At 44.0% G+C, this 19,728-nt stretch overlaps 1 protein-coding gene across 3 annotated transcripts; it reads right to left on the minus strand.

Annotated features, from left to right (window-relative positions):
* Window positions 1-570: 570 nt before the first annotated feature.
* On the minus strand, window positions 571-18,270 carry cluha (clustered mitochondria (cluA/CLU1) homolog a). Of its 3 annotated transcripts, none has more exons than XM_069668552.1 (27): window positions 17,997-18,270; window positions 11,414-11,607; window positions 10,896-11,067; window positions 10,336-10,479; window positions 10,091-10,218; window positions 9,815-9,969; window positions 9,212-9,337; window positions 8,798-8,945; window positions 8,617-8,709; window positions 7,948-8,382; window positions 7,583-7,842; window positions 7,177-7,505; window positions 6,032-6,133; window positions 5,096-5,196; window positions 4,807-4,959; window positions 4,656-4,718; window positions 4,324-4,568; window positions 4,156-4,240; window positions 3,913-4,066; window positions 3,681-3,820; window positions 3,505-3,585; window positions 3,290-3,415; window positions 3,046-3,167; window positions 2,867-2,960; window positions 2,640-2,774; window positions 2,468-2,541; window positions 571-1,230 (listed from the first exon to the last, which is right to left on the minus strand). In XM_069668552.1, exons 1-27 carry the CDS (start codon window positions 18,130-18,132, stop codon window positions 1,104-1,106), a joined length of 4,122 nt encoding a protein of 1,373 aa, XP_069524653.1. In that variant the 5' UTR covers window positions 18,133-18,270; the 3' UTR covers window positions 571-1,103. The 3 variants fall into 3 exon arrangements, with proteins under 3 accessions (XP_069524653.1, XP_069524652.1, XP_069524654.1); XM_069668551.1 differs by having other exon boundaries at window positions 7,090-7,505; XM_069668553.1 differs by lacking the exon at window positions 17,997-18,270 and adding an exon at window positions 16,860-16,899 and having other exon boundaries at window positions 7,090-7,505.
* Between the last annotated feature and the right edge of the window lie 1,458 nt (window positions 18,271-19,728).

Raw genomic sequence — 19,728 nt, forward strand, 5'->3', positions numbered from 1 at the left:
TGCGTAAGGTGGATGTTTCAAATCTGCGTTTTCCATTAACATCAATCAAGCACCTGTCTAAATCTGATAGAGATTTATACATCTTTTTTCCACTTCTATACATTTTTCTATAAAACAGACATGGCTTAAATTATTGATGATTAACAGGCGTAAAATACCTTCTTATTTTTCCTGTGCACTTTTACAAAATCCATTATATGTACTTTAAAAAAAGAAGAAAAATTCCAGCAAATGAAATCAAACCGGTTGAAGGCTCACTAATGTGTCACTGTATTGTTTGCATGCTCAGAGAGACAGGAACCAGAGGACACAGCAGGCACCCACCTGGGATGTCGTAAAGTACAAATGATAGAACGATTAAATTAATTAACCATCGGGGACGTGTGAGACTGATGGGCGACTGCTGCAAAGAGAAGGGAATTTACATTCAGAAGCCCCACTTGAAAAATCTCAAATTTAGTGACTGTTTTCAGGTCTTAGTGCACAGTAGAAAGAACCCCTGAGTTCTAGGACAGGGTGGGTGCTTTATCATTTAGAGCACCGTCCGGGGGGGGGGGGGGGGGGGGGGGGAGGGGTGGCTACATGCCCGGGGGTCTCCGAGGCTCTTTAGGGAATGGCGGGGCAGAATGTGGTCCTGGGCTTACAGTGCTGTGGGATGTTTGAGCTGAGAAGAAGCATTACTGGGGGAATATGGTGCAGTGGATAAGGCTCTGGTATACAATGTCATGGTCGTCCTTGGTCTCCCTCCCCCGGCTGCAACCACGCGTTAATATGCAATCAAACTTCTACAGCAGCTAACATCTGCATCAGCAGGTTCTCGGGCCGGGAATTTGTCAGATCGCACGTTACATTGATTCTATGTTTGTACTTCTCCTCCCTGTCTTTCCTACCTCGTAGGAAGTTCCCGCTCTGCTTTCTTTTGTCCTACAGTTCATACAGTTTGTTCTCTGCGCTGCCCTCACCCGTCCCTCCCCCTGTTTGTTTCAATGCTGATTCAGACCGCTCTGCTCTCAGTTCCACAGGCTCAGTGACATGGCTGTTGAGTCACGGCCTCCCACCCCTCCCCAATAGCAGGAAGTAGCCGTGTTGAGGGCGCTTGGACATTAATCAATGGGAATTTTGTCCTCCAGCTCCAGTGGGGTGTCCTCAGTGGGTTCCTCACTCTTCCCCAGCTCCTGCAGCTGCTGCCGCCGCTGAACCTCCGCCTTCAGGTTCTCCAGATCCTTTTGGCTGGAAGGGAAGTAAAAACAAATTCACACTCATATTCCTATTGAATAAAATGTAGGTTTAGTTTTTTATTAATCCAATCAATCAAGGATTTTGTAAGAGATGTGGCCACTCCAGGTTATAAAGAGCTCCAGCACTGCACGTCTTTCTTTTCTCCATCAACACCTTATTACCTAAATCAGGTGTTAAGTCAATCAAGCTCTAATTGGTCGTATGCAGAGTAGAAAGAAATGAAACTTCTATCCATCTTCAGATACAGATGTCTATATATATGTGGATAATTGGAAACACATTGGTCATCTTAACAGACCTCCAACTACTTATTCTGTGGTTGCAAACACAGTTAGACACGTGCTACTGCTGTGTGAATCATCCAGTAAGAGTATTTTGTTAAGCAAAGCAATGTATGGGAAGTAAATACAGAGGATAACGTGATAAATGAAAAACAGGCTTGGGGAGTAACTGAAGACAAGCAACAGCGTTACGTAATTAGGATTTTTAAAAAAGGCAACTGTGTTCAGTTACAGGAAAAAAAGAGGTAATTAGATTACAGATACATTTATTAAAAATGGGGATTACTAGCAGGATTACAATTTTAAAATGAAGTTGATATAATACCAAAGATGCTCTGTCACATCTGGCATCTCGTTTCTAAACCGTCCTTCTGGGAATACCGTGCACCTGCACGCACACGCTTCATGACTCACAACACCACTGTCATTATTCAAGGACTCAACCTCTAATTTAAAGAAACATTTACGGGTAAGACTGACTGCTAACATTAGCTGCACAGAATTCCAGTTTAAAATGTTAGCTAACCTGATCGTCTTCTACTACTACTGAAAAATAGTTTGTCTCTGGTGACGACCGCAGCCGGGATGATGTGGGTAAAAACACAAGCCCCAGACTGGAATAAGTTTATGGCAGTTTACTTGAAGTCTGAGTGTGAAGTAGTGTGAACAGCATACGTTAGCATACTAGAACATTTAAATGCACATAATTACTGCTATTATTTTAAACTGACATTCGCGCATAATAAAAGTAGTGAAATTTCTTTTCTCATCTTTATTTGCAGATTTTTTTTAGTATTGAAGTAATCCAAAAGTTACTGAAAGGAAGTAGTTATGTTACTTTAACATTGTGATACTTGGGTTAGGTTACTAATCACATTTTTTAACAGGTAATTAGTAATAATAGAAAAATTGTTCCCCAAATACACACATTTCCCTCCTCTCTTTACCTGAGTGGTATAAAGATGATGCCGTTGATAATGTTGAGCTGTTCCAGGACGCTGGCCATGCTGGGAGCAGTGAACTGAAATACAGGAGAAGAAGAAGAAAACATAGCATCACTATGGAGGCGGAGGAGGTGAAAGAAGCACAAAAACACATCGTGAAGTCTTGACCAGTCACCTTGAGGGGCATGATGCTGGCGTTGGAGCCGTTCTTGTAGATCTCGTTCATGGTTCTCTGCAGAGCTACAGCCTGCTGGGTGAGATACTTCAGGTACTCTGAGCTCTCCTTGGTTTTCTCATGTGCCTCACCCATCTGAGAGGAGAATATACATATATATATATAATAGGATGTAAAACATAAGAATTGATAAGGCAAAGTGTGTCAGCTCAGAGAGGTAGGCTTACCTGGTTCTTGTAGATGGTGTAACCCTCCTTCTCGTGCTGTAGTGCAGAGCGGAACTCGGCCTTGCTCTCGTAAACCCTTGCCACCAGATGATGGCTGAATAAAAAGACACACACAATTTAAATCAGAACTCCAGTCAGGACAATACTTGCTACATACATACAGACGATGAACTTCTTACCTGAGGGCCACTTTGAGGGACCGGGCTCCATGGTACTTTGTGTTGATGGTCAAGGCGTTCTCCAGGAATCTCAGCGATAAATCATACTCCATCACTCCGTGCAGCACCAGCCCGATGTTACTCTGTGGAAAGAGAGCCCAGAACAAGTCCAACAGTCGTTAATTCTTTTAGGAGAGCAACAAAACGTCTTCTTCCTGTGGTAGCTTGGACTGAAATCAGAATCAGTGCTCAGGTTAAGACTCACGTCTAGCAGTGCCATCTCTGGGTGGTCCTCCCCGCTCACCAACAACATGAGGTAACGGGCGCGATACAGCAGCTTCAGGGCGGTCGACAGCTGGCCGTTGGCGAAGCAATAAAGAGCCAAGTGCATCTGAGAGGTGAGGGGAACAAAAATATAAGTTAGAGGGATATCAAGCATCTGTAGCATGAAAACGTCCTACATCTGGTTTGATTACTTACATATTCTTGGATTGTGTTGGGGTGCTCGATGCCGAGGACTCTCTCACTCATCAGAACAGCCTTTTGCTGGTTGCTGAGAGCCTGCAGGTTAATACACACACGTCATTTAGTTACATGAAATCAATATGAAGCTTAAAGTTGCTGACACAGCAAGGAGGTGCCATATTTCTGCTTGCCTCAGGGTGGTCTCCCATGATGTAATTAAGGCGTGCCAGGAGGCGCAGGCAGGCGCAGATCTCCACATGCATGGCTCCGTACACGTTGTTGAAGAGGTTCAGCGCCTCGTTGATGAGCTCGCAGCCCTCCTTCAGGAAACCTGACCATGACAAGGAAGGATATGTTCAAATCAGCTGCCCTTGCTTCCGCCTGAAAGTCAGTTTCTATTTTGGACTCTTGAACGCGTCTCACCTTGCTGCACTTTGGCCTGTCCGCTCTGGAAGAAGTGGAAGGCATCTGAGGCTTTGGGGTTCACGTGCTTCACAACAGGGAAAATATTCAGGATGTCCTCCTCTGTGAAGGCAGGCTTGTGGCGGCTGTCAAAGTTATACTCCTTTATCAGAATCTACGAGGCAAATGAAAAGAGGAGTAAACATCACAAAGGTAAATTTGGCAGAGGCATCAAAAGGTCACTGTAGGATAATCGAGTGTTACCTGGATGCCAGTCTTGACTGAAATCTCTCTGAGCAGAGTGGTTTTCTGGAGGCCGTATTTCTCCACCACCTGGTCCACACTTTCACTACGCAAAGAAACATTTCATTTGTAACCAACAGAAGTGTAATAGAGCTTCATTTGCTTCACATGCACAGACGGGGCCCTCACCACTGTATGGTGAAGTGATAGTAGCTCTGTGCCTCAGAGGCAATGTTCTTCCACAACTCGCTGGGCGTCAGGCTCGCCCACGCCGTGTTGTCACCGCCGCCGGGGACCCTGTTGCGACGCTTGCGGCTCTTGCGTCGCGACACCAGCTCGTCAGGAGGCAGGTGGGCGACCGCGTCAGGGAAGGAGCTCAGGAAGCAGTTGAGGAAATGGCTTACAGCGGCAGAGAGGGCGGACAACTCCACACCCTACATGAAGAGTACAAATTATTAACCATAATAAAAGCAGGTTTGTCTTTAAAAGAGGCTACATGATGCGTGTTGAGTGATGCCAACCTGAAGGTACGTCTTGAAGATGTGTTTCGCACATCTGGTGATCAGCTCGCTGATTCCTATTCTCTAAGGGACGGAGGATAAAGGATATATTAGTTTGAAAAAGGGGGAAATTTGATAAGGTTTGTTGGATGCAGGATCTCCTCAGACTCACATAGAAGTGCTCAAGTTGGCCTTTGGCAGGGGTCTTGTCCACAAACTCAAGAACTGTGCCCAAATAACGAACATTGATGCCTCTCTGGCGCAAGGCCTCGGTCAGTGTGGCTCCATCCATGGGCAGAGCGCTGTGGTCCAAACAGTCTTTAACCTGGATATAAAACACACACACACACATTTATATATATATATATATATATATATATATATATATGACATAAGAACTCAGAGATTTAAGTCACATAGAAATGCACACAAACAGAATATTAAACCTCTGTGTCACTGACCAGTGATGGGATCTGACAGGAAACCAGGAACGCTGCAGCGTCTTTAAGAAGCTGCTTCTGCTTCTGGACGTCATCTGCGCTGTCGTCTGGGAAACGCACTCCTGGTTCAACAACACATACACACACCGTCACTTCTGTGCGTATATTGTCCTTTAAACACGTACCACCCTCTCTCTTATCATTCCAAAGATAATCTGGAGCCAAGCGTGCTAAAAATGACTACAAGCAAGAAGGAAATTAGACTCTGAATGATCTGACAGCTCAGGGAGTGAAAGTGGATGAAATACTACCGTTATCTTGGCTGCTCTTCAACTAAAGCAGGAAGATTAATCATCTTCTTGCGTTTCACACGGCAGTTTCATTATGTATTACAGACACTTAGTATTTAAGGGACAGTTTCTGCCAACATTTACTAGTTGTCAGAATTCCTTTTTTATTTCTCGTCTTATCACCTCACACAGGTAATCATTATTTATATTGTGAGCTTAAAACAGATAAGCTAATGTGGGTATATTTCCCTCAGATAGTGTGGTCTTGGAACAATCAGTTTTTTGTTTTTTTTGAGAGGAACAAGAATCCAAATACTTCAACCTCTTACAGATTATTTTTTGTCTTTTTTCTTTATTTATAGGACAGCTGAAGAGAGACAGGAAATGTTGGAGTCGAGAGTGAGGGATGTCATGCACCAAATAATCGGCAGAGCAGGGGTCGAGTCTGTGATCAGTGCGTTGAGGACTGTAGCCTCTGCACATGGGGCGCCTGCTCTACCAACTGAGCTAAACCAGCGCCCCTTCAACTTCTTATAATGTTTGTGAAGAAACTTCTTTTTGATTATTGGTTTTCTCCTTTTTATGGATACACAGCCCAATTTAACAATGTGTATACACAGTAGATTTTTTCATCAGGTTTTAGTCCATGTATGTTTTACGTGCTTACCTGGGGAGAAGATGTCGGGGTTGAAGCGAATGTCAAACGATGTGTTGCTAATGGAGCCGACTGCCTTGCAGGCGTTGAGGACGACCTCTCTGCTTTTGGGATCTGTTTTTGATTAGGATCACATGAAAGGAAACAATGCAAAGATGTTAAAACTAATGGTGCCAGACACATCATGTCAGCATATGAAAAGGTACAGAGAAAGCCATGTCCACATTAAGCCAACATTATTATCCCACCCAAAAAGGAGCCATTTAAATCTTGCATTTAAGTATGTATGGGGAGAACGCAGCTATGCCTCAGACATTTATTGGTGCTGTGGCTCAGTTAAAGATGTTTTTTGGTCAGCTCATCCTCTAAAAGATCAATTTATCCTGTATTTACCGGAAAAAGAGAGCGTGCAATACAACGCACATGGCTGTAAATGTGCCAAATATCTCCAGTATTGATTTGCTTTACTGGCATTTAACAAACGATCCATAAAGGAAAAAGATCCTAACAACTTGGATCATAAAGAGATGAAGTTGTTAGTGAAGTTGGCAGTGATCTGATAAACTTCCTGTGGACATGGCCTTAGACGAGCACCAACAACCATTTCAAAACTTAATTAACTTAAACAGCACAGATTGGGTCAGTATGTTTGACAAGCAGATTACTGTAATTCAGGGTCAATTGGGTTTCACACAAATCACCGAACGTGAGATTATTTCTGCATTCCGACACACATTTGGATTAATACCATGCAGCTGATCATTCAGTTTATTGGGTCAATTCCCACAGCACGGGCACGGCACAGGCTGGAGCAGGGTGGGGAGGTTCTAACGGGGCCAACACTCGTCCCCTCTGCAGGCTGAGGACTGAGCAGGGACAGCTAGCCTGGTGGAAAGAAGCCACGACAACCCAGATACTCTACAGCTCTACAACACTTTCTCTAAAACTAGCTGCAAATTCTTGTTTAAATACTACTTCTACGATCAACTACTTCATCTATGCAATTATCCACCAGAGTAGCTCTCCCTGAGTCGTCTTGGCCTCACATTTTAGGGTATTTTTGGACATACCAATACAAGATCCATCTTCGGCAACTAAGGTCTCCGCCAGCTCTTTGGCCTGAGCTAATCCTGGAATACTTTCCTCAAGCTCCTTACCCTCCAGTGGGCTCTTGCATTCCCCGTTCTGGGTGGCTGCGAGCTCTAAAGGCCCGTTTGTGGCGGGCTTCGAAGAGGTTTCTTCACTGTCAGTTGCTGTCTGTGAGGCAGCAGTGGTGTTGTTGTTGTCTGCGGGGCTTGTGCTGTCCGTGGAGGCCTCTGTTGCACTGGGAGAATCCGACGATGCGGTCTGCGTCGGGGCTGTATCGTCTTTGCTTTCTGAGGTTGATTCAGAGGTTTCTGTGATGGCGGGTGTGTCGGTCTTAGTGTCCTTGTTTGCTTTCTGTTGCATGAGCTGTAATGCAGCCATCTTCATGAAGAGGAGATATCTGTGGGAGGACAGAATCAAGAGTTAAACACATGGAGAAACTCTCCAGAGGATGGAAATGTAAGTGCAGACACCCACCTGTGCTCGACAAAGGCCTCGATGAGCTCCTGGCGTAGACAAGCCAGGCGGTGGCGGTGCTGGCGGGGGAAGCCTTGGCGCTGACTCTCGGGAGGCAGCACCTCTCCGTCCACAGGCAGGAAGTTGAGGTCAGGAGGGAAGGTACGAAGAAGGTCCAGAATATAGTGGCGGCCATCGTTTCCGATGATGCCCTTACACTCGACAGAGGAGCACAGCTCGACATTGTCGTTTTTCTCGTTCAGGACGCTGTGCCTCTGGACCTGAAATACACACCAACAACAAAGCAAAGTTAGGTGATTGGACGTAAAAGGCATCAGAATCAGGCTAATAATCCCTTCAATGGGGACAACAATCATGTAACTGACCTTTAATGGCCTGCTCGTCTTCTCCAGCAGCTCCAGATATTTGCTGTGAGACACGACCGTCTTCCCAAAGTCGATGGAGCCGTAGATGACGCTCTGCTCCTGCTCGCGCTCCAGGATCCCGGGGATGATGGACTGTGCAGTGACACGGTACCCTCTGTAGTCCACAACAACTGTCCCCAGAGTGTACAGACCCTCCACATCCACGGCCCCGTACGCTCGTACTCCATTCAAGTCATTGGTGGGCGCGGCATGGGCGGCGGCGTCTCCACCAAGCTCGCGATAGTGGTCCCGCACGTCGAAGCCGAGGCTGAAGAAGATGTTGTTCCAGATGAACATCTGCATGCGCGTTTCCTCGCCAGGGTTGATGGCCATTACGTTGCCGTCGATGACCGCCATGGCGCCTCGAGTGGCGGCTGCTGCAAAGTCACTGTGGACCTGAAGGAGGACAAAATGTGTTTATGAGTTAGAGGAAGAAGAAACTGTTTAAAAGCTACAAATTTACACATGAGAAACAGATTAGTGGTGTGAGTCAGCAGTTTTTGGGGATTCAGTATCATCTGGTCTCCATTGTTGATTGTGCAAAGGCACATTCTTGGGTGGCTTGAGGGATAATTTAATGTCATCTGTCTCACATAACACACATTCACACAAAGGTGACACACTCAGTACCTTGAATATGGCTCTCTCCCTCAGCAGGCGTTCAGGCAGGTTCTTCCGGGGCAGCTCTCTGGTCGTCTGCAGCTCCTCGTTCCAATCTCTGGTCTAAAACAAATCAGCATTATAAGATGTGTTAATACTTAAAAAACAATGTTTATCTGCCTGATGTGCTGCTGAGTTCAGTTGTGCCCACCTGTCCCGGTATGTGCTCCTCATAACCCAGGCGGGAGGTGTAGGCGTCCTCGGCTCGGACACAGTCCATGGCGTGGTCGACCTGCGGAGCTGTCCAGCTGTACACTTGGAAAGGCGTGGCTATCCTCTCAAACGGGTGTCTCTGGACCCTGGAGGGAAAGAGTGAAACAAAGTTATTCTTTTTGTATATGTTAGGCAGTTTATCTTAAACAAAGGTAATGTGTGAATGAACGAACAGAAAGAATATAAGAACATCTTTTTACAGAGCAGAGAGAGTAAAGAGAAGAGGTTGTGGACCAAGCAGTGGATGACTCATACACTGTTCAAACCCTGGGCCATTTGATGGTAATGGAAGCTGCCCACTGGCAGGAGAAAAATAAAAGGCAAAACTACAAGGCAAAGGGATGTTTTTAACCTTTTCTTTTGCAGGGCAGTGAAGTTCTTCTTGAAGGCAGGGCTGATCTGGCTCAGTAGCTCCACCAGAGAGTGGCTCAGGAAGCTGGGGTTGGCTGGCTTAGGGTTGAAGGTATAGGTAGTAGATCTGGAATACACAGACAGACAGACAGACACATCACAATTATTATTTACATTGTTAAAGCTTTATGGAGCAAGGAAACTGTTTGTCTAAGAAAGCCTGGATAGGAAGTAGAAACTAGAAAACATTAAAACATGAAGAACTTTGTTCAAACTACCGCAGCATGTTCCCCAGTTGCACTCTCTAATTTAATCCAACTAGACCTTGTGAATTGGAGGGTTAAGTCCCTGCTGGCATCTAGACTAATCCAAAATTAGGATCCTGAAACTGTTAACATGCCACTGCTTGTGCCTGCATCTCTTTTAGTGCTTAACACACAGTTGTCATACTATGAGCATGTCTGTTCACTTGTAGTGCATAAGAGTGGCTGCCAAATACATCGTCTACAAGCTACATGTCAAATGATTTTGCATATTCTCGTTAGAGAGGCCCCTGCAGTGGAAACATGTTGCAGCGAGACACAAGGTTGAAATGTTGACTGACTGGTTGAGGTAGAAGCCGCGTGTAGAGGCAGTGACGCTGATGTGGCGCTCCTCCACAGTCACAATGTACAGGTACATGAGGTCGCCGTGCATCTTCCTGTTTCCAGGTGGAGGGTTCCAGCCGCTCATGGTCAGGACCTTCAGGCACTGCATAGGCTGGTGGGGGAGATGAAAACATCAGCAAAAGATGAAAGAATAATAAAATGTAGCTTTCAGTTTGTGTTTGGCTTTACCTGCATTTATCACTTCCTGTTTTTAAAAAGACATCATTTCTCACCTTCCAGTCCTTGTTCTGTGGCTGGAGGGGTACCAGGGGGCGGTCTTTGCTGCCGGGCAGGATGTGCTCTGGGGGGGTGCAGTCGATCTGCTCCAGCTCGTTACCCTTCTTCTTCCGCTTTCCGCTATCTGCAGTCGACATCAAACCAAGCAAGGTGAGAGCCTGCAGTCCACACTGTCGCTAAAATCACGCACAACACTGACATGGCTGTTCATCGACCCTAAGCGTGTCACACGGTGTCATACCTCCGAGGTCTCCGTCAGTGAAGATGCTGAGGAAGGAGAGGGAGTTGCAGTCCACTCCATTGTAGGCGTCTGAGGGGTCCAGGCTCTTCAGCAGGTCTCTGATGTGGCGCACGTGGATGCGGGCCTCGCGCACTGTGTACGGCTCTGAGGGAAGAGGGAACAAAGGAAACACAGAGGGTATAAATAGAAGAAAGGAGCGGTTTGACGAGTTACAGATCAGGATATTGAGAGGCAATTCAGTTAAGCTTCTTTGCCTGCAGCTGCATGAAACACACTACTTAAGCAACACACAGCACCAAACTGTAGACAGAGGGTAAATAATCCAAGCTCAAATGTTTGTATTAAACAGGTCACACCTGCCAAGACTGTCTGACTTTACCTCCTTCACTAATGGTGTATTTGTTTTCACACTAACTGATTAGTTCATGTTTATTAGTTCCATCTTGATTCACAGTGAGGACGGTACACTGTCTTTAACAGGTTAAAGTGCTGGCCAAACAATCTGACTAATGATTTACCGTAATAATCTTATAAAACTGGTTTGAGTAAAAGATTCTAACCTTCCACCACTTTGAGCAGCGAGCCCTCCTGCAGGCCCTCGATGGACTTGAGCTCAGCGAAGTTGTCCAGCACGTTTCCGTCCAGCTGCAGGGAGAAGCAGGTGCGATGGCAGGTATCCTCGCGGTCCATCAACACCTGATGGATCTCTTGTACCATTTCCTGGGGAGATACCTGGTGCAGGGAAGGCATGGAGATGAAGCTAGTTAGATACGTTTTTTCATGCTCATGTTGCAATTTAACCAGATGTTTAGACCAAAAGCCCTTAACTAGTAGTCTCATATGATCCAGGATGGCTGGTTTGATTATTAGATCCTTAAATTTGAAAGTTTATTTGATGCAAAAATGAGAGTCGAGGTTCAATAATATTATGAGGAAGGATTTTTATAACTCTAGAAAAGTTATCAGGGCTTTAATCTTTCATTTCTCTGATGTGGCCACAAATATACAACAATGTGCACATATTTGATTTGATACAGTTTGTGCTATAGTGTGATTGAGCGCCTGTCTTCAGCCTCACCTGAAGGTCAAATGGCTCTGTCCCGGGTGCCTGGATCTTAACAGTGAAGCCCGTGTCCTGGATCACGATCACTTCCTGTTCGTTGGAATCCTCTCCTCCGTCCGCCTCACCGTTGCCATCCTGTTTTGATTCTGCCTCCTCTGTGTGCCCATGAGCCCCGTCACCATTCACCATGGCTGTGTCTGCACTGTGCCCTGCAATGACAGAGAAACAGAGGTCATCAGTAAAGAATATGACCACTCGGAATAAAGATACAGTTAAAAGCGTTGCACTATCATGAAGCTGAAAAACAAGCAGAGAACTACACCCTAAACCTTCAGTGACGAAGGTATGCTCACCACAATTCCTCAACTGCCATTTACTAATAGTCTGATCAACAGGAAGCACCACCTTCACACTGTCAGCCATGCAACTAAACTTTTCTTCCACATGAAAACACGGAGATGCTGCCAGGCAGCAAGGACACAAACAAAGCACGCAGACACATAGGTGGATGACCTTACCAGTAACCTCATGAAATATTTATGAACGGGTGAACAGAGCCGACAAAGCTCGGCTACAGCATGCTGATGCTGTGGTCTCGTTACATCTGAACCAAACACAAACTGCAGAATATAGATGATGGGATCCTGACTTCACCTTCATCAATCATCAACTTCAAAGCTCTCCGAGGAGTACAAATGTTCTAAAAAGCTTAAGCAACCACACAGATCCATAATGATTGCATCAAGACATTTTGATAATGAGTAACAAAGTGTTTTTTGGCTGATCCACGCAGGAACTGCCTCATCACCGACACCAGCCTGCTGAAACCGACACTGTTGCAACACTGGAGGGAGTTCGGCCAGGAAGCATTCACAAGAGGGGATAATTGGTGATTGTGGCAAATACAAGTCCTGCAAATTAGCTAGTGATCATTCAGCAGCTGCCCCCTAATCTTTTACAGGCATTCAATCCCTCAGAATGACAGTTACTCAACAGTTAAAGTGAGAAGACTTAAAATGAGGCTCTCAGGTCATTAATTCAAAAAGGAGGAGGGCCGTGTATGTGGATGTCGGACACCTGTTTTCTCTCACTGGGACGCGAATGCTGCCAGCAGTGTGTCCTTGCTCACTGTCAAGGGTAAACAGCAACAGGGTTACTGAAGAGACGGGGGCCAGAGGGAGGGGCCACGACCCCGAGTGGGAGCAGCAATGGAGGAGTAGAAGAAGGGGGGAGAAGGCTAAAGAAGCGATAGGGGCGACTCGCCGGTCTCTGAACAACAAACACGACGGCTTCAGAGCAGAAAAGCAAGTTAATAATGTAACTAAGGAAGACAATGGTGGCTGGGTGTTGTGTGTCGAAGTGTAGCTGTTCTTGTTTTCAGTATCAGTAGAGAAACGTTTCTTTTCTTATCAGAGCAGGGGTCTGTTTCAGAAAGGAGGTCCAACAAACCCTCAGTCTAACCCGGGACTGTGGTTTGACTTACTCTGAGTTAAAATTCGCTGGTTTTCTGGTTTCAGAACAGCTGATCAGAGTTAGTTCAATCAACTCTGAGTAGGTTCAGCCGGAGTTAAGTGTGTGCACGCTGACTATAAGAAGCCAGCATTAATGGAGCCCCGATACCACAATTCACCATGGCAACGGTACACAAAAAGAGGTCCTCCTACGTCACACCAGTGGAGCTCGAAATCCTCATGCGGACGTTCAGCGAATACGAGCATGTTTATAGAAAAATAAAGTAACACGGCTGCAGCTGCAAAAGAGAGAGAAGCGGTGTGGGAAGAAACTGCTGCTCGAGTAAATGCTTAAGTTTGAACTGGTCTATTTATTTAATACTTAATCACGACCAGAAGCTAAAATATTTATTAATTTAGGAGCAATGCAGCGGGAACGTACATGGAAGCAGTTAAAAATAAAATACCAGGACATCATTCAAAGATACAGCTCAGGAGGAACAGGCTCATGGCTGAACCTCACTTCAGTAATGTTTTAAATATTAAACTAATGAATTATCATTCAGTGGCTGTTTTAATGTGCATTAGCTTTATCCCTAACATGATGCTGACTTCACATACATTATAATTTATGTTGATTAAACTGAATTTTGTTCAACTAAAAAAAATCCAATAACGTCTTATTTGAGTGCTCTCGGCAGTGGCGGTGGAAAATCTAAAAGTGATGACTTTGACACAGATTTGTCTTTTGATTTTTTTATCATAATTATAAAACACTTTTTTTAAATTTGTAACCGCTCAAACACAGGCGTGAGACGGGCTGAATGAATGAGGAAGTCGAATGAGGGTTTTATATTCTAGAGGAAGGAGACAGAAAAACTCTGAGTTTCCTGAAGAAAACCTGCTCCCGACCAGGTTAGGTTCACTGACACAGTTACCATAGTAACCAACTCAGAGTTGAAGTTACCTCTCTTTCTGAAAACGGCAAACCCGAGGTTTCCCTCATTTCTGGGTTAACAAACCCGGGGTTTTCGATTGTATTCACGTATTTTTTGGTCATGTTGGGGCTGCGCAAACGTTGATAAATACTCACCTTTTAAGTTGATTTGCCGACCTCTGTTTGTAATTACACAGTTACACAGTAACTTTAGCATTCATTTGGAGTCTTACTTGTGTCCACATGATGAATAGAAGTCCAATACTGAATCTCTTTTAGCTCAGTTTATGGTCCCTACCAACTTCTGAGGACAATATCTTGCTCATTAGCAGCTGAATGCTACACAAGGTCTGTTGTTGTAACGCTATGAGAGTGTTGAGAGGGAATCAAAACAGTAGACTTACAGAACAGACAGCTGAACAATGAGCAAGAAGACAGATTCATCCCTTTTAATACTGTTTTTTCTTGCATTAAAATAACAGCGGCTTTAGTAGGCAAACACACAGTTGCCTTGTTTGAATAATCTTTGTACTTTTAATTATTCATAAAAATTGTGGTTCAGTTATAAAAGGGGCAAACAGTGGAGGCTGTTTTAATGAGGGACATCAAATAAGGAAGTTTTACATGTTAGGTCATTACTGTTCACCACATCAGAAAGGTAAAAGTACAAAGTGTCAGCAGTTTGGGTTAAAATGGGTCAGTGTTGCAACACAAAGGCTGCTGGATTACCTCATCAATCAAAGGAATGAAAGAAAGTTCAGCAGGAAGTAGGAGGGATGGGAATGATGAAGCAGTTTTTATAGTAAACAGGAATCAGGTCTGCTGTAGTTTTGAATGAATTTTTGTATGCATTTCCTGTTGAAATGGTGGCGAGACATAATAAAGTGATGAGCGCTGGTGCGAGACAGCAGTTAAATGATCTAAAGAGGGAGGCGGGGCTGTCCTAAGTCTGATGTTTGTGGTTGGCATTTCAATAAGGGAAATTAATGATTATTACTATTAAAACATACAGACTTCCTGAAAGCAAATATGAGGGACTGTTTTGTCAGAAACAGTTTTTAAATCATTATGTTTAAGTATAACAGTTATTTAAGGTGTTCAATTCATATGACTGTATGAAGAGGAGTTTATATTTACCCATCGATAAACAATGGATTCATTAAATTGTCTGTTTTAAATGCAAGTTGTTGCTTCAGAATATGCAACTTAAATACCAGTATTCTATATATCATCAATGCAATATTTTCAACATCAAATTTAATTTTTTTTTCTATAATAAGCCTGTATAGTCGTGATATTACAATACAATTTTACCTCAATTAAAGCCTAAAGTATCGTTTTTTCTCTGTCAGTATTTAATTATTTGGTGGACAGTCACCTCCAGGGCACAAGGTGAGGGTTAGGAATCAATAAAACAAGGACATCACTCAGATGAGGAAAGAGGAGAAGCAAAAGTCCGGACACAATGAAACAATACAGAAAGCACATATTTCTCCTCTGACTGAACCTCTCTCTGCATCAAGCTGCCAGCTCAGAGTGATCATTCACATGATCGCCTTTCAGATGGTGGGATGCTTAAGGTCACCGAAATTAGCTTTTCTTTACTTCATTAGGCCGGTCCATTCCTCTGGATAACAAAGTAATAAATTCAGCAGCTAGCTAGTTATCTTCTCTGCAGGCCTTGACATGGGGCGACCCTGGCTGCTGCCATGGCAACATTAACCAACCAGACAACCCTGAAAACAACAACAACAGCAGCAGCAGCAGCACAAGGTCTGTCTGCAATCGAGTTTGATGCACAAGGTGGCAACCTCCTGGTGGACGGACAGACCCTGAGTCATGCATCTGTGGTGGGATTTCATCGCAAACAAACAAAATAAGCTTTTTAAGATGATATCTGTTGGGTATGTGATCTAGTAATGGGCTTGTAGTCACACCTTATTGGCATTTATATGAAAAAAAGATAAAGGAAATACATTCTTCTACATTAAAGATTTATATTTTTATCCTCTTCTCTGATCTCTGCTGTTTTTTTGTGAACTACTGCTGCACTATTTATTCTCCTCAAGCCTCCATAAACAAACTCAATCTCTAATATGTGTAATATGGGGGCCTACATGTAGATGTCCATACAGTCACAGGCAGAAAAAAATAAGGAGCCATTGCTATAGATAATAAAGCATCATTGATTGGGGGGGGGGGGGGGGGGACATCTACCCACAAGCAGAAGGGCCAGGGTGTCAGTGTTTCCTGGAATTAACCAGGTCACCGTTCACCCTGTGGAAGCACTAAGCCCCATTAAACTCCTAACAATGACCCTCACCTTGCACTTTGTCATGTGCTGCTTTAGTGTAATGTTACAACTCCTCACTGACACTCCAGTATTAGCTTTTATATAAAACCATTGACCCTGTCCCTGTCTCTCATACCTGACACGACAGTTTATACGGAAAATCTAAATTCAGATTTCAATTATTAAGAGTTCAGAATGCCTGGTTTTGTGTGTCAAACACATTTTAAAAATTACAAAAATAACATATTAAATTAAGTATCACATGAGACAAAGCAAGTCCTCATAGCTGAAAAGCTGAAGCCAAAGCATAGTCTGCATATTTCTTCACAGAAACCTAAACTGCCAATCAATGATCAAAACTTCATTCTCTTCTCTTGATTGACTAATCAGTTAAAAAAAAACTGTCTGTTTCAGCTCTAGAATGAAGCATCCATTGCTCCATGTGGGCTTGTGGAAGCATTGAAAGACTTGACAGCACATATACAAGCCAATATCCAGCCAAATAATTTGAATAAATAACATGAACAAAGCGGCACAAGCTCAGGTAAAGCAGTGACTCTCTGGCCTGTATTGTCCTGTGGAATGAGAGAGACAACTCAAGGTCCCACATGTGTCACACAGAGAGGCTGCAGCTGAGACTTCTGGTGCTCTAGAACTTGTGTAACGTGAACTTCACCGGCGGACAGTGCACGTATCAGCCTTATATCTCTCTACCGTTAACGCTCTGCTGCTGCTCAGCCGCGAGCCGCCACCTCTACTTTTATCTTACAGTATACTCACCAGCTTACACGTCTGTTCATGTATTATTAGCGTAACCTTCCCTCTCACTGTGCAATGCACTATCATGACTTTTTCTACAACTGCTAGCTTCCGCTTCCCGGTCGAGGAGGGACACTACATCTAATGTTCCGTGGCGGGGAGGAGGGAGGGCGCTTATTATGTTATCACCAACCGCCGCGCACTTTATCCAGCTGACATCTTCTAAAAAGTACTTTTTAATCCAAAAAACGGCATAACGCGTCTCCCTCAAAGCTTGTCTAACACATATCCCCGAGAATAAATGCCACCATACGATTGAACCCCCCTTCGTCATGTGGATAGTGTGCAACTCCACTGAAGGTGACCTTCAGTTCATTCTTATGACACGCTGTTATCGAACATGTGCGTCAATTTAAGTTAGCACGACACAAGCAGCGGTATTGTGTCCAGTGTACAACTCATGCGCTATACAGCCAAGTTGTGTTTTACCTGAAAAACACCCGTTTGCAGTGCATATGCTCCTCGGGGTATGGAACGACCCGCTGTCAGTGACAGTCAGAGCTGTTGCTTGCTAGTTAGCTGATTAGCCGTTGAGCTAACTAGCTGCGTATTCAATGAGGAGGCTAATGTTAGCATGCCGGCTAACTTGTTTGGGTTAGCCTGCTTTGCATGCAGTGTCAGTGACAGGTTGGACTACATGCTTATAGCTATGACCAATGGATGTAGAAATTGATCTGATAGTGTGTGTAGGTTGTTGCTCGCTCATTAGCACAGATAAGATAAAACACTGACACCAGGCAGCTAACTAGCAATGCTGCTAAGTGCAAGGAGGACCCTCTAAACTTGAAGAGGGTACCAAGGAGATGGTCTGAAGGAGGAGGGGGTAAACCCCACTGACCACCACCTTGGTTCTGAGGACTTTTCAATCACATAAAAAGCGTGGAGGTAAATGTCACCAGCTTTGGTGGATGCTATGCTAAGACACAGACAACCAAAACATTAAATAAATAGCAGTAAAGACAATAAATGCACAATGATGCTGGCTTTATGAACTTGCACTGTTGCTACATGTATTAAAGGTGTCATCATGGTATTCATTATGTGTGATAGGTGTTATAACAGGAAATATGACGCAGTCAGACTGCTGCAGAGTCTCACCACAGCCACAGGAGTCCTTCAGATGTGTCTTGCTGGATTCTTTGCAGTCCTGGGCTCCATCCCCGGCTTCATCCGCAAGATCAACCGGATTACAGTTGGGCACTGACGCCGGTATGTCATCTGTCTTGCTCACCATGGTCGGCAGTCAGTTTGGCAGCAGAAACAGAAATCCCAGCAGCAGCGTTGCGTGAATATTTGAGTCTGTGAAAGAAATACAAAACAATCTGCTTCTCCGGCTAACGCAGGCTAGCTGGCTACATGCGAAGGGTACAAGCTTACAAAAACAAGTCTACCGAGGAAGGACAGTGCTGCTCATGGTGCTGCTGCGCACACGTGGTTTTCTCAACCCCTCCTCTTGACCTCTTTGCCTTTGCGTTGCACTGGGTTCCACTTCCCCACCCACCGAGCGTGGCGCTACGGAAAGCCAAGTGCATCAAATCACCTTTTACAAATTCCTATTAGTTTCATTTTATACATGACAGTGTATAGTTTCTTTAGAGATACAATGCTTAGAACGGCTGGGTGGGAAGAAAAACATCCCTGAAAGTGTTATAAACACTAAAAATAAAGATTTCACTGACCTGACTGATATTTGTAAGTTTGACCTAGATGTCATCAGCTCCTGTCAGCCCCCCTTCTAACTAGAGCAGTGTACTTTGCAGATATCCTTGTTTACCAGATAATTGATATAAATTCGTGTACCCCTTCTACCCCTGTAGTTTGTACAGTTTAACTGTGCTCCAGATGAGTGGTAATATAATCAAACACATGGATTCATGAATAATCAACAGTGAACCATCCTTAAGCTCAGGGTGTGTTTTTTAATATTATTATTATTATTATATATTATTTTTTATGTAATGCTTTAGAAGTGCTTACTTTTAAGTTAGTTGGTTAGCTAGTATAAACCAGTTTACAGACATTAAGGCTGGAGCATTTTCAGTCAGTTGCATCAGTATTTCTACAATGGATGCCATTTCCACAACACCAAACTGAACAATGAAGGCCCGGTGAATTGGTAAACAGCTGTCAGGCTGCATTGAATACAGTATCAAACCATCTCTTACACAGTGACAGACCTCAGACAGATATTGTAACAAAAACCTCATGAAACCTTTTAGGATATATAATAATACCTAATAAGTTCTTTACTCTCCACTCTCATTTTTAACTGCTTCCTCTCTCCACGTCTGCAAGCTTATCATGTGTTATCCTCAAACGTTATTAAAGAGACTGCTGAGGGAAAGCTGCAGGACAAATTTTGTCGCAGGAACAGTCACCTGATTAAGCATTCAGTCAGTGAAAGAAACAAACAGTCCCTTTTTATAATCATACATATTCAATGATAAGTATAAGTACCTTCAGCTCAGTGTTTAAACACTCTTATACTTTGCAAAGGTGCTTATGGCAAAAACCAAACTGTGATTTCTTTCTGATTTTTGTCCCTTAAAATTAGTTTTTCCTTGTTATGATTATGAGAAAAGTACAGAGGAATTCCAATCTACTCCACCTTACAAAGAACCAGCTTGGGCTTGAAAAGTTCTTTGTAATTAAGAAGTTTTACAAGGTGCAGGTATTAGGAGTATCCTTGGAGATATAAGCTCCGTCTACTGGAAATTAGGCTGGGCTCAATGTATTCTCAGAGGGATCCAAAGCATTGTAACTTATATTACTATAGGGAGGTAAGTTATACTTATCCTTACATTTTGGTCATATAATACACATTAGTTGA

This window comes from Semicossyphus pulcher, unplaced genomic scaffold (genome assembly GCF_022749685.1).
Source record: "Semicossyphus pulcher isolate SPU_LCO1_2020_fin unplaced genomic scaffold, fSemPul1.0.p SCAF_19, whole genome shotgun sequence".
Taxonomy (NCBI): Eukaryota; Metazoa; Chordata; class Actinopteri; order Labriformes; family Labridae; genus Semicossyphus; species Semicossyphus pulcher.

What these genes read in the sequence shown, in the direction of transcription:
- cluha (XM_069668551.1), bottom strand. Translation starts at nt 18,132, where the DNA reads ATGGTGAGCAAGACAGATGACATACCGGCGTCAGTGCCCAACTGTAAT. An exon ending in GCTGCTCAAAGTGGTGGAAG is followed by an intron (nt 10,480 to 10,895) that starts GTTAGAATCTTT and finishes CTCTTCCCTCAG; the next exon opens with AGCCGTACACAGTGCGCGAG. An exon ending in GAGGCCTTTGTCGAGCACAG is followed by an intron (nt 7,506 to 7,582) that starts GTGGGTGTCTGC and finishes GTCCTCCCACAG; the next exon opens with ATATCTCCTCTTCATGAAGA.